The 14632-nt window shown below is 38.8% G+C and overlaps 1 protein-coding gene across 17 annotated transcripts in view; it reads right to left on the bottom strand.

The window, feature by feature from the left end:
- Positions 1–6713: 6713 nt before the first annotated feature.
- ELAVL2 (ELAV like RNA binding protein 2) overlaps positions 6714–14632 on the bottom strand; it is a 168739-nt gene continuing 160820 nt past the window's right edge. For 9 of the 17 annotated variants that reach the window (XM_043891388.1, XM_043891399.1, XM_043891386.1 and 6 more), the window contains 2 exons: positions 10029–10067; positions 6714–9488 (listed from right to left, as the gene is read on the bottom strand). In XM_043891388.1, the coding sequence (XP_043747323.1) occupies positions 9158–9488; positions 10029–10067 (370 nt within the window). In that variant the 3' untranslated portion in view covers positions 6714–9157. The remainder of the gene's footprint in view (positions 9489–10028; positions 10068–14632) is intronic. The other 8 variants (XM_043891391.1, XM_043891389.1, XM_043891390.1 and 5 more) reach the window with 3 other exon arrangements.

The raw sequence follows: 14632 nt of genomic DNA, 5'->3' as shown, positions 1-14632 counted from the left end.
TCAGCAACAAAAATAAACAATCGCTCCAGGAAGAAGACTGTAACCCGCCAAATATTAATGAATTTTTTAACAGTCAGAAATCTCAAATCTTGGTTTAAAAGCCTTGCGACTGGTTGAAAAAGTCTCAAAGAACAAACACAGGGTTGAGGAGGCCCAGAAAGTCTTTACTTTGTATTTCATCCTCCCCTGTCACCCTCCACTTCTCCCCTCAAGAAAAGAAAAAAGGAAAAGTGCCTTGTGTCTGGAAGAATTTAAGCAATCTGAGATATTTTAACTCATATATAACTTTTTAACATATGGGGGAAAAGAGTCGCACTGATTGGAGCTATTTTTAAAGTGCAGCTCTACCGTAAAAATAGACATTTACTCATAAGGATGCTTGAATAGAGAACAAGCCCAATCTACATCTCATTGTTAAGAAAGGGGTGAAAAAAGGCTGTCGTACTTGCTGGAGAGCCATTTAGGGTCCGCCTCTGACGTCACGGCACATCCAGGTGCACTCTAACAAGCATTTTTCCGCCTCCTCCATCCTTCCGCAAGTGCTCTTCTTCTATCAGCTATTTCTCCCGGCACATGCAATAAGGAGCTGGTGTATACCCAGACCCTTGCAGAAAAGAAGATCCCTGCAATCAGAGACCCATGGAAGGAGGAAAAATTACTCACCCACAACCGAGTTCATCATCCTCCTCTCCTCCAAGCCCCTATCCATGAAGGGAGCGCTGTCTTCTTCTAAAGAAAGAAAGGAGAGAAGCAGCTGACTTATCAGTATGCTAGGGAATCTGTGTGTCCCCGTCTAGAGGGAGAAAAAGTAGCTTCACACATCTCCCCACTTTCCACCCAGGGCCCTGTTGCTTAGCGGAAGTTTGCAATCAAACTGCACACCATAAATAGTGGCAAGCAGGCATTTAGGCACCTCCCCACACTGAGACTTGGAGATATCGCCCCAGTTTCTATACTTCAGTTGGTCTTCAGTCTTTATGAAAACCTGGAAGAATGAGGTTGTAATGGGAGTTGTAATGGGAAACCATACAGAGTCCTTGATTTTTATAAACCTACCTGACATGGCAGTAGTAATCAATACAATCAAAACCAAATAGTAGCTTTCATGTGCCTTATCTTAAACTAAAATCAAAATGGATTATCTTGTGCCTGTTGAAAAATTTTTTCCAATGCTCGTGAACAAAATCAGAAAGTAAAACAGCTTTATCAAGAAAAAACCAAACTTTTAAAATCTGAAAGTTTAAAATCTTTATGAAGATGAGATATATAATTATAACTTCAAGAAGAAAAGCATCAGAGGGGAAAAAAGATCTTTTTCAGGAAAGAACTGAATAATTTTTGACTTATTGCTTTTTGTACTTTATAAATTTTCTATAGTGACCATATTTTAGTGGTTAAAATTATCCACAAGACTGTAAATTATATTGAGTGCACCATAATAAAACAAAAACTACTCTTACCTGTATCCGACTTCTAAATACTCAAATCCTGCAAATCACGAAATCTGATTGCACAAAAGGACACAGGTTATGAAAGTTAATGCAGTGTGAGTTTTAGTACCTGAATGAGAGCAAAGGGCAGATTTCAAGAGTGAGGAGGACTGGGTTCAAGTGCCACATCTCATGTTAGCAGAGGAACTTTAGAGAACCTTACCTTCTCTGGGTCTGATTGACATCTGAAGAATTAAGGTGAGGTGAGAATTAAGGATGCCTGAGGTGTCCTCCAGCTCAAAATCAGACTGAAGATAGACATAAATTAAATCTTCAGTCCTGAAACAGCAAGGCAACTTGTATAGAGCAGAAGTTCAATGTACATTTAATGAAAGAATTACCAGAAAGAAAGTTTAAAAAACAAAACAACGTATTTAAAAGATAATTCCCCAACCTGTGTGCCATAGTGTGCAACATAGAAGGATCAAGGGCATGTAGAGAGACTGGTCTTCTCAGGACTACAGCCCAGAACATGAAAAAGTTTGAGAAGCACAACTTACCACCACAATCACATAAAAAACCAACTCGCCAGTATCAGGGTAAGTTTCAGATAAACTTCTAAGAAGTTCTCACCACCCTGCATTTAGCAAAGACACAGAGTCTGCCTATTCATCTGGTACTCAGGCCATTTAATCTTTGGACAGAAAACATAAGGTGCAATTGACTTGAAGAAGCAAAGAGGCTCTCCTTATGTGATGTATGGGCGTAAACAGGTACTTCTCAAAAGAGTAACTCCTGAAAAGCAGAAGGTTCTCTCACCATATACTTGGACTCATATGGAGAATACAGCAGCAGCCATTCTCAAGAGATGCAATTCTGCTGAAGATATTTAAGTAATACAGAAACAACTGCAACTGCTGCTTCAACATATATTGCAGTAGCTACTTATCCTTTTTGATAAGTAGGTTTTTGTGGGGTTTTTTTTTTTTGGTGTGGAAATCTGCATTATTTCTTATAATTATTACTACTTGCAACTTGACAAAAGTTACACTCTGAGAAAGGAAAAGACTTATTAGTACATGCCTGTAAACGTAAGGTGCTCAGGCACTTTCACAATGGTGCTCAATATGGTGCATCTGGGTCTGAGATGAAAGCGGTGTATCTCCTGGATGTCTGGCCACTCACATTCACGGGTGGAAGCCGCCTTCCCCCCTTCTCAGCACAGCTGCCGCACCTTTGTCACAATCCAGCCCAATCCAGAGAACCAAGCTACCTCGCCTGCCGTGTTTCATTCCGCAGGGTAGGTCAGCCTGAAGACCGCTGCCAGTGTCTTCACTTCTTCAAGAAGGGCCACAGTAGAGCTGACTGCCTCCAAATCTGGACAAGGATTCTCAGAAGGGGTGCACAATAAAAATCAGAGTTAGAGACAGCACCGAGCTATAGACAATCTGCGGATCCAAGGGCCCTTCAGGCCAGACAGAGACATAAAGCCCTTCTCTGGAAGGGCTATATAAATGGGCTGCCTCCCTTTCCTTCAGTCCTTCATTGAAATGCAAGGTCTGAGTGTTAACTGAGCTATCAGAACGACAGACAGGTAAAAGGTTGTCAAACTGAAACCTCATCTTGGAAACATCTGAGAAACATTTGGATTTTATAGCTTTCCCCTCACCTTCCACAAAGGTGATACCTGAGTGATAGGTAAGAAAAGTAATAACTACAAATCCAAATTTTTAAAGTGAACCAGGCACTATGGCATTAGAAACAGTGTAAATACTAAAGAAAGATCACTTTATCATCTTAAATTAGTGAGTTTGAAGAGGATACACTAAGAGAAAGAGATTGGTCCAGTTCTAATACTGGGGATATTTAGCTTCTTTTGGTCTTTTTTTGCATACACTGAACAACATGCTCCAAATATAAATGCCTTCTTTTAAACGAAGTCAATATCCTTACTAGCTAGTTCTACGCAACTCCAAAAATCACATATAATCACAGAAAATATATTCAATGTTACAGTAGAAATGGGCAAAGTAATAAGAACAAAATTTCGATGTTTACATAGTTTGTATTTCATCTATGGACTCTAATTTCTAATCTGAGATTTAACTAGTCGTGGACACAAAAATATTTAATAAGCTCATAGGTCTGTATTAAATGTAACTCGTGAAGTGAAAGTTGCTCAGCAGCGTCCTTTCTTTGGGACTCCATGGACTGTAGAGTCCATGGAATTCTCCAGGCCAGAATACTGGAGTGGGTAGCCTTTCCCTTCTCCAGCAGATCTTCCCAACCCAGAGATGGGAACCAGGTCTCCCATATAAGCAGGCAGATTCCTTACCAGCTGAGCCACAAGGGGATCCCAGGAATACTGGAGTGGGTAGCCTATCCCTTCTCTAGTGGATCTTCCCGACCAGGAGTTGAACCAGGGTCTCCTGCATTGCAGGTGGATTCTTTACCAACTGAGCTATCAGGGAAGCTGAGAAAATGTCACACGTAGACAGAAGCTCACCTACGTGTCTTTGGTCAGTGTTCTCTTGGTGAATTCCCTTGCCCATTCTCTTCCAAATCCCACTTAATGATGCAGCACATTTCTGTGTGGAAGCCCACTCCCACCCCACTAACTATCCTCCCCCAACACACACACACACACACACACACACACACACGTCACACACGTCCTCCTTTCCTTTTTAATGTACCCTGTGCACAGCATTCATGACTTTCTTTGTACTGTGTAGTTACTTGGGGATGTGGACAAATCTTCAGGAGAACAAGACAGGCTGTGTAAGCAGGAAGCCTGTCTTCCAAATGGGTTCACGCTTGATGCCTAGATGGTATTTGAAAATGTAACATTCATGAGTATTTCTGGGGGTTAGTATCAACTACTTAATCTTAATCTAAACCTTTAGTTTTTTAAACTAAAAGTAGTAGTAGTAATAATGAGTTTGAGACCCTAAGATTGTGACATGTCTTCATTCAAAGTAGAATAATGCTAGTCAGCACACTTTTAATATTCAAGGTATTTTACTATATGAATGCTGTGCAAATTGTCACTCCATACATGTTTAGAGAGAGCAAGACATTCCAGTCAATTCCTCGATCAACCCAACTATTCATATAGGCAGTGTCTATTGTATATTATAACTTTCATTTTGCTTCAGAAAGGAAATGGACACCTTCACGGATAGGAGAACATCTCATTTAGTAAACTAAATGATGCTGATGTTGGGCTGAAATTTACACACGTGAGTTAATCAATCCAAAGAGGGAAAGCAGGATCTATGAGAAGGACAGAGCAGATCCACTCTTCTGAGTTGTAAAGGGGTTTGTAGCAGCTCCGGCAAGTGAGCTGGATGCCTGCCTCTTGGCTGCCACGGCTCTTACGACATTGCAGCCACGTCAGGGTGGCCTGTCTGTTCTCATTTCTAAGTGACAGTTTCCAAGAAGTTTAAGAGCCATGTATTGCTCCTTTTTACAGACCCAGTACACAGCATAAGTATGCAGACAATCAATAAACCTGTGCGCTGAGCAACCAAAAAATACTTCTGTTTACTTCTATGAACCAGAACACTGAAAGGGTTCATTTCAGCAACCCCACACCAACAGGCTGTCTATATTAATAGTGTAGATGTTTTATCCTTTCAGCTTTAGTGGAGTGGAGACCAGTTTTGGAAGTCTTCAGAGAGAGAATATAAAAAACAGTAAAGAAAAAAAAAATGAACCACTTGCTAAAATAACTGAGGCTACCAATGCTCTTCACAACAATAATAAATTGTTATAATTTTAGCAATATTTTTCTCTTCTTCTACCGTTTGAGGATCCTATATGGTAACAGAGGCAAACAGGATCAAAATCACTGTTTCTCTCTTTTTGTATCCTCTGCCTACAAGGCATACACATATTGTTCTGGAACTATATTGAAATTTCAACATATTATTAACGTGTATGCATTGTATTTCTAGGCAATCCTTTCAATAGAAGTTACAGGTTTATACTACATTTTGAACAGCTTAAAAAGTAAGGCTAGGACAACTTGCAATCTATTTTTTTTAAAACAGTAAGGTTAAATTGCTAATACATTTCTTCAAATCAGAATAATGTAAAATGATGGTAAGATTAAAAATTTGTATCAGCTACTCTAACACTGGATTATGACACCCTAGATGATTTGAAAGCAGAAGGTGAGAGGGGATTCTAAGAAAAAAATATTTTTCCTCAAGCACACCAAGTAGTCACAAAACTTATACTGAGAATTTTCCCCCCATCCGTTCAAATATAAAAGAACTGCTGACATGCAAACCAGTCAAAATACTGATACCCATGCAAGAGGAGAGAGGTGAGGGGAGGCTGTTCCAACATCACAAAATTAGAGTATTAAATTCAGATAATAAAAAGGGAGTATGGAGATCTGAGATTAATTGCATGTTGGAAGAAAAGGAATTGTCTTGTCACTCAGCTAAGCTCCTGACGACCAAGTTGTGAATTCAGGACAATTACTTTTAGACTGGCTTTTTACCAAAAAAGCTGACAGATAAAATCAAATTAAAAGAAGCCATTTACTACACTTTGGTTAAAAAAAAAAAGAAAGAAAGTACTTCATTAACGTATTTCTTAACTTCTACAGAAGTAGAGTCTTTATACAAAAGATAGGCATGACACCTTTCTTCTTCCTCCAGGGATCTCTTAAGGATGTGTTACCATTGTTGAACATATACGTGAAGCCACGCTGGCAGAGTTCATGATATGCACACATGTACTACATACATCAACCTAACCTAATGGAAATGGGCGTTTCTCTGATTTTACAGATGAGTCTGACAATCTGGCGTTAGCAACAAAACTAAGTTTCACTCAACAACAGCTGATGCTGTGGGTGAATTAAATCTTGTCAGTGGCAGCAGAGGAAGTTACCTTCCTTCTATTTGGTGTTCTTTAGCTCAAGTAAATGTGTGAGGACATTCTTTTTTTTTTTTTTAAGTTGATGGGTTATTAAGTTGGAGGTATAGAACTATGTCAGCATCCAATTACTTTACAACTAGCCAAAGAAAGCACATATCCTTATAAGATTTCCTCATGAAGTAATATTTGAAAAATAATAGGAAGCTGTCATTGAAAGAAAAATTTTTGCACGTTCTATTTCATGTAACATGCTTTTTGGAATCTGTTCAATGACACTGCTTTCAATGAGAGCTCTGAGGTAACCTCTTTTAGCTCAAGAGAGCAAGTTTATCAGACTGAGCATAGGAGCCCCCAAAAATGTATAAAGACCTACTCACCACACTGTTCTTTCCCTTCAACTTTGTTTATTGATGTACTGAACATGAAAAAGTACAAAGAATCCAAACACAAAAGAAAACATGTACAGCCTCTTAAATACTCAACAGAATATATTTTCTATTCCAACAGATGTGAATTAAGTCATACTGTACAACTTCAAATAAATACCAGCCTTACATTTTATTAAGTGCTCTGATAAACACTGAAGTGAAGCACAATTTGCATGCCCTCTCATCAATGCCTTGGTTTGCTACAGTAGTATAGGAAAGAAGCATGTAGCTGCTGTTTTCCCAGGAGGGGAAACCTTATTTTTTTTTTAAGTATATACATGTATTTCGTTTTTTAGTTTTTTTTTTTTTTTAAACGCAGGTTAACTCTGACAATCTAAATGCACCTAAGGATATGAGAAAGTGCTAAGCCAATTGATTTCTGAATAGCATTGAGTGGGTCAGCATGAAAACTCGCTTATTCACTTTAGCACGCGCCTCACAGTATATGTACTGTACTATACTGAAAAATTTTATAACTACAATTTTAAATAATAAAAAATAAAACAACGCAACTGCAAAGATAATGTACAACTATGTTATGCATAGCACGTTGCCTGTTCTAAGGGGAAGCGTGTGAGCATCTCAGTTTATACAAAAAGCAGGACGTAACTATATAGTTCTCAGTGCATCCTGATGAAGGCATTTTTGCCTTCAGCTTTTTTGAAAATTTATTATAAGCTAGATGCTAATCAGAAAATATTTTGTATTTTTTAAAATTTCTTTCATACATGGTAAAGACTTATTTTATTATTTCCCCAAATAGTGGTTTAAGCATCATACAAAGTTAAATTTCAATAGCATACAGATATTTATGATTTTTGTATGAAAAATGTAAGGAAATTTGTTCAAAACCTATGGTTATACTCATTTTTTTTTTTACCACAAACATATTTATAAACGAAAATGTAGCATCACCATAAACAGCAGAAGCTAGACTATCTACAGACAAAATTAGCAACAAATCTGATGCACTGTAAATTCAAGTCCTCAGGACAACAAAAGTGATTAAGCAAGACCTCAAGTAACAATGTTAATGCCATTTACAAAGGAAAAAAACTGATACAAAAACATTTAAAACCTGAACATCACTTGGCATGTAAGGGAAAAAAAAAATCAAATTAGCTGAAAGGTTCATAAACACAAGGTCTTATTTACATTACACAAAGCTCAGGTGTTAGCCTTGAACGTAACTTTCAAAATACCTTCAAATATATCCAACTCAGATCACTTTTGCCGATTTGCTGCAGTACAAATCATGTGCAACATCTTTTTTTCCTTAAGACAAAACAATTCTTCAAACAATACTGCAAGTACATCACTAAACACCATGAGCTCTATCTGAAGGGATTTCTTTAGGAAGAACAGATTTTTTTTTCCCCCATCTCTTGGTAATTTAAATTTCTTGCCTGCTCTTATATATTCTTTTGTAAATTTTTTTTATTTGTTTCAAAATCACAAATCAATGTGAGCCACCTATCAGGTAATAACCAGGATGATCAGACGCTACACTGGTGATTACAAAAACGAAACCAGCAGTGTTTCCCCCATTGATTCTACTCCTTTCATACAAAGATCTCAAAAGTATTTTCTACATCATAAATCTTTCTAAATTTTCCAACCACTGCAAATTTCCTGGTAAATTTTAAAAGCTCACTAGGTGTCATATGAAGAGATTTCTCAAAGTATTCAAGTCAAAATATTTGTTCCAGGACCAGTAAAAAGTTTCTCCAAATTTTCTTTTTTATAAAAATAGATGCTTTTTTTAAACCCACATCAAAGAGGCTCTTATCTCTTTGGCAAGGTACTGCTTTACGAAAAGTTCTCCAGTATTCTTACAATAAGCGTTTATAATGTAGCCCCCCCTTCCCCAACCCAAATCATAATTACAAAATAAATACTGTTTTTAACTTCATAAATAAAAATGTAAACTTCAAAATACTTTTCTTAGACATAACAGCAATGCTTTAAATGTAAACCAAACACAAAGCTAATCAGAAAAAGAAAAAAAGGGGGGGAAAAGGACACAACCAACTGAAGAATTACAACACAAAGCCTCAATATTTACTCACAGGTTCAAGGCAGTTATGTAAAAAGAAAAGAAATGTCTTCCCTTAGCTGAAACACTTTAAAAGGTCCACCTTCTTCAAAGAAGGCAATAAAATGCAATGTGACAGGTAAAAACCCTGTACCTCTTGTCCATATTCAAACATAAAAGATATTTTAAGAAGTTTTAATTCAAATACTAGCAATAAAAAATCTCACATATTTCTTAGGATGCTAAGTAGTCGTTTTATCCCCATCTCAACACTGACTTACAAAGACATTTACTAATGTATAAAGTTTCTCTTAACTTGCCTTTGTTGTATAGTTTTCATATATAAATGGACTGAGGACAAGAGCTCACTAGGCTTTGTGCGTTTTGTTTGTCTTAAAGGAGACCTGCAGTACTCTGTCTCCCAGACGGTATCCATTGAGGCTAGCTATCGCCATGGCAGCCTCATCATAGTTTGTCATAGTCACAAATCCAAAACCTTTGCATTTATTGGTGTTAAAGTCACGGATGACCTTCACGTTGGTGACAGCTCCAAAAGGCCCAAACATTTGCCACAGGATACTCTCATCTGCATCAGGAGCCAGGTTGTACACAAAAATACACCACCCTGTCCCTGGGTGCCCAGGGATGTTAATTCCAGCCAAACTGGTCATTCCATCAATGGTCATTGGAGAAAACCTACTGAACAAAATAGGAAACACACACACACACAAAACAGAAACAGAGGTTGGTTACAGCGATGGGTTTATTTCTTTTCCCAACTCCCCTCCCCTCAACAGATACACACAACTATTTGATGTTTCAACCAAAGTCCATGTGTGGCTTGCAGCAGCATGCTATACTATCATGATACTAGTAAGTCATGAAATGGCCATTATATGCTGTATTGAATAATACTATCCACAAGAGAAAAAGAAATATATTTGGAACTGGTTTCACCAACTTAAGCGGATTGGGAGCAGGAAGGACCAACACAGACATAAACATGCTGTAACGCTGCAATGCAACAGAAAACAAATAATGAGGTTTTTAAACACCAGGTGGCATCAAGTGGTATAAAAATATTCTTTGAGTCAACCGTGCTTCAAGAAACAGCTTTTCATTAGGTTGTACATGCAAAAGAAAACCCAACACAAACTTATGATGGCTGTCACTCCCCAAATCAAAGAAACTAATCAATTATGGGAGGGGATTATGAGTATCATGAACCTCTATCATTACCTCTTTACTCCATAAGCCATATTGAGCAGATTGTCCAACCTGCAAAACACACATTCAGCAAACTTCAGTTTTTAACTTTTCCCCTTGATGTCCAAGAAAGCTGGGCTCGTTACTGCCATCTTCCAAGGGGGGTGTTTATATGTTAACTGCATGTGAAGTCTCAAAATAGTGGGTCTTCTTACATTTCTGAGCAAATGGGTACCACTGCCATATGACAGTAGCTCTTTCAATCTCTAGGTCAGTGCAATGCAGGGAAATCACTGGTGGTCATCTCAGAAAACCCTTTTGAGAGGAAATGTGGGGGCTGCGAAATAGTTACCATTTGGGTTCTCACCTTTGCAGCCAAGGTGAGAAGCACCCCACATGCACCTACACAGTCTTTGTTAGTTTTCACAGCTGTTGGCTCCTGAGGATCATGAGGCACTCAGATTAAGGGATTCGCCCAAGGTCAAAGGGTTTAGAAAGCAGTGGCACTGATACTCAAATTCTGCAGTTTACACAGAATTTCATAATTTCCCTTCAGCCTCCCAAATACAAAGGACTTTCATTTCTAAAAATCAAAGTGTAACTAGTACAGATAAAAAGAATCTTATACACAACCTCAGCCAAACCTTCCATTTCTCAATATGCTCAGCTAAGTCCACAGAACGTAAGACTACAGACTCACTGAGCAATAAAGCAAGGATCAGATCCCAGCCTGATGTTTATTTTGATTGTTCTACAAGAAGTACAGTGCTACGACTCAAGGTGTAAGAGACCAGGTAGATAGAAACAAACCAACTTGACCTTCTCTTACAATTTTTTTTTAAAGTAGTAGATGGCAGTGGGTGGGTACTCTTTTAAAACTCTCTACCCTTTTCCTGTCTCAAAATTAAACTGATGTTATAGGACTTGATTCTTCTTGCTTTATCAAAGAGACCGTTCTGACATTCTCTATTTCCACAACGTTTACAAATCAATGACGTGTGTGGAGGAGAAACCATAACTTAACATGTCACAATGTTTGACGCCATCATGTTCAACACTCCCCAAGTAAGTGCCTCTGTTGAGGAACAATTTCTTCTTTTAACACCTATGAACTGCTTAGTTTGAAAAACGTTTCAAATTTATTATCTAACCTGTGGCCTCAAGTGAGGCTAGAGCACAGAGGAGGAAACAGCTCCTCCTAGTTTTATAGAAACCCCAAGACTCCTCCCTCCTGCTCTTTCAGAAGTAGACCAAGAATCTTCTTATGTTCCTATTCCCAATTATTTCTGCACATCTGAGTGTTTTGTAAAACTGAAAAGAATCAAGCTGATGTAATGCAAAACACCTTTAATAAGAGAGAGGAACAGACCGCAATGACAGAAGCCCCGTGTGGCGTATGCACCTTCTCCCCCCACCCTCTCAGGAGGAGCGACACGTCATTACTAAGCATGGAGCACAGCCTGGGTCACGGCAGGTTTACCATCAGTATCTGTTGACTGAATAAAAGCAATGAGGCTGCTAACAGCATCCTTAATTATGTAATCCAGAGTAAGAACTATTAGGAAGGCAGGCTGGGGGGCCTGTCTGCACATGCAAGGGAAAAGAGGTGGGAGGGTGGGAGGGTTGTGTTTGGTCAAAGATGCCACACCTTTGTACTCCAAAATAAAGGCCACAAATACCAGAAATAAGAGATGCAAACAAAATCACCAACCATAAAGTAATGATACAGATAATTTCATAAAAATGCTGGAATGACAAATACAGAGTGCATTTGGCATGTGACGCCTGTAGAATGGAACAGCTTACTGCAGTCTCTTTCCAAAGCACTCAATGACCCTGAAGCAGAGACACCAAAGCAGAGTCACGTCATCTCTGCACGTTAACATGCACACTCTGTCACCACCAGCTATGACAGCAGCCCAAAGTCCAGAGACAGGAAACTCCCAAGTGAGTTTTCAGTACTTTCAAGACAGGGCAGAAACCAAAACTGCCCTAGAAGTGAATTCCATACATTAAAGGGAGAGATCTCATTTGTCACGCTCCACGCCAGGATTCTCCAGGCAGGAGGCTTCTACACTAGGATCTCTGAGGACTCTCTCAATGGGCCTCATATTTTCCCTGCCTGTGAAACCCTATATGACACCATGATCCTGACCACCAATATCTTTGCTCAATATCCATTTTAGGAAAAAGTCAGTCCTGTGGAATTCAAGGCAAGTTACTTACCTCTCTCTCTCCCCCTTGCTCCTCTTGACCCCCCTCCCTCCTCTCCCATCAACAAGGAGAGCTGGGAGGAACACCACACCTAAGGATCAGAACCCCAGCAATGCTGAAAAGCCCTCCCTGCACGCAGCTGGCCTGGGGCTTTCCCTGCTCTCAGCAGCCCCCCGGGGGCTGGAAGAAGGCCGCGTGAGCTCCACTGGGCCCGCAGGCGCCCCGAGTCCTGCAGCAGCTAGAAAACTGTCAACCAGGTGGTTAGCTGAGACACAAGGGCCACTATCGCTCTCCAGAATCATCTATTTCTCCTGGGTCTGTCCAGAGTTCAGAGATAGCCGCCTTTTGTATATATGCTCTTTTAATGACTGAGACCAATTTTTAAGGGAGACTAAGTTAGTGGCCTCCGGAATGACCCAGGGGAACGTGCCTGATGATGAACAGCAGTGTGGCCAATACACATTAAAGAGTCCGTTAAAAATACACTCTTCATCTTAAAATAATCTTTATTCCTACTGAACCAACACACTGCACCCAACAGCCTCATCAGTCCCAGGCATCACATACTTTCCTGAGGGACAACTTGGCAGTCCTCAAAGGGACAGGGACACAACCACCTGTTCTGCAGTGTGGACACAATCCACTCACAAATAACACGCTAAGTGGATTTGAAGGGTTAGACTGGGAAACACTGCTGTAACTACAACAACCCTCAAAGGAGAGGTAGATTAAGAGATTCCTGCAAATATCAGTATCATCATCACCATCATAACCTGAGTGAGGGTGACACCTGTAAGGAAAGTTGGAGTAAATAAGAAAAGGGAGAGCTGATTATTCCTCCTGCTCCTAGGATAAGTTACACTGAGGTTAGACAAAATAATCAAACATGTCTCACATGAAGTCAGTCAAGAAATGTTAAATGATCAAGACCATAATTCTATGACTCTTGCTTCAAAGGTGTATTATTTAATATTTACTAATTGCATATGTGGAAAATGAGTCAGCATGATAATTAGCAAAACACTGATACATTGTTTATTTCCTTATCTTTATTGTTTATGTTTGATTAACATTTATGAATTAATGAATGTACTAGCACAAGCCCCCATGTGCATATAGTTTATGATGTATCAGACTATATGTGGGCAGTATTTTGAATAGAAACATATTCCCATTTCAAAGCTACATATTTATAAGTAGAGAATAAAAAGAAGATATGTGCCTAGTTTCCAAGAAATTCACCTGACAGACTATGCTAGGGTCTACATGCAGGTAAAGGGAAATGTCAGTCCAAGTCAGAAACAAAATTATAAACAGATTGTTAATGGGTTAAGAAAATAAAACTCTGAACTCTACAAATAGTGGCTCTCAAAACCTCTCTAAAGATCACCAACCAAGACTGCTTTGAAGTTAACCCACAAAAAGATCATCAATTCATGTCCTTAGTCAGAAGGACTGATACCAGTTTTTCCCCAAAGAAGCTGTGATAGTGCAAGCAGCACATGCCTTAAATGAATCTCAAGTGCTGACTTAGAAAATCCTTTAAAAATGCATAAAGGCTTCTAGAAGCAGGCACACAGGCCATTAGACTAGATCACATTTAATAAAATTAAGGCTGCTCCACAAGAAGAGAGACGAAAAAAACTTTGGCTGGGAGTTTAATTCAGATACCATATCCCTGGAATATACTTAAGGGACTCACAGTAGCCATCCAAATAAATAAGGCTGGTCTTATTCTGAAAACTGCAGTCAATTAGGTAAGCATATTAGATCAGCAGTGCTCATGTTAAAATAATTTTCTAATTATTCATACAGGTTGACTGAGCCATAAATACCATAAGTCCACTTTTTAAACTTAACCCTTACTATATACATTTTAATTTTTTTGCCTTAAAAGATATGGTACATTTCATATATATTAAAAAACATCCCTGACTATTAATATTTAGAATTTGTATTTTCCAATCTCTCTCAACTACCGAGATACTATGATAACATAAAAATACAGTGCAAAATTTTCTAAGTGTTGGCAAGAAGGTGACAAACCCAAGGCTAAGAGCATTAAAACACAGACACGAGGAACAAAAGATCTAAGTAATGAACTAGGCCTGAACTACAGCAGAGCAACATACCAACAAAGCAAGCCGGTCCTTCATTCAAGGGTGTTTGAGATGAAAGAAGAAGATTCGACCTTAATTCAATAGAGGAAGGGGAAAAAAAAAATCAAGGTAATAACAGACCAGGTTCAGAGATATTAAAGAAAAACAGCCAAACACACATCAGGCTTAACTTGAACCCTAGGAATAGAAGCTCTCAATTTCCTCTAACACTGAATCTAGACCAAATGCCTTCACTGAGCTCAAAGACTAGTTCATAATTTATTATCTGAAGATGGATATGAGAAGAATGGGAAGTGAGGTGAC

The sequence above is a fragment of the Cervus elaphus genome, chromosome 29, assembly GCF_910594005.1.
Source record: "Cervus elaphus chromosome 29, mCerEla1.1, whole genome shotgun sequence".
NCBI classification, from domain to species: Eukaryota; Metazoa; Chordata; class Mammalia; order Artiodactyla; family Cervidae; genus Cervus; species Cervus elaphus.
Note: the sequence above shows the minus strand (reverse complement) of the source record. Positions and strands in the feature narration are given on the sequence as shown.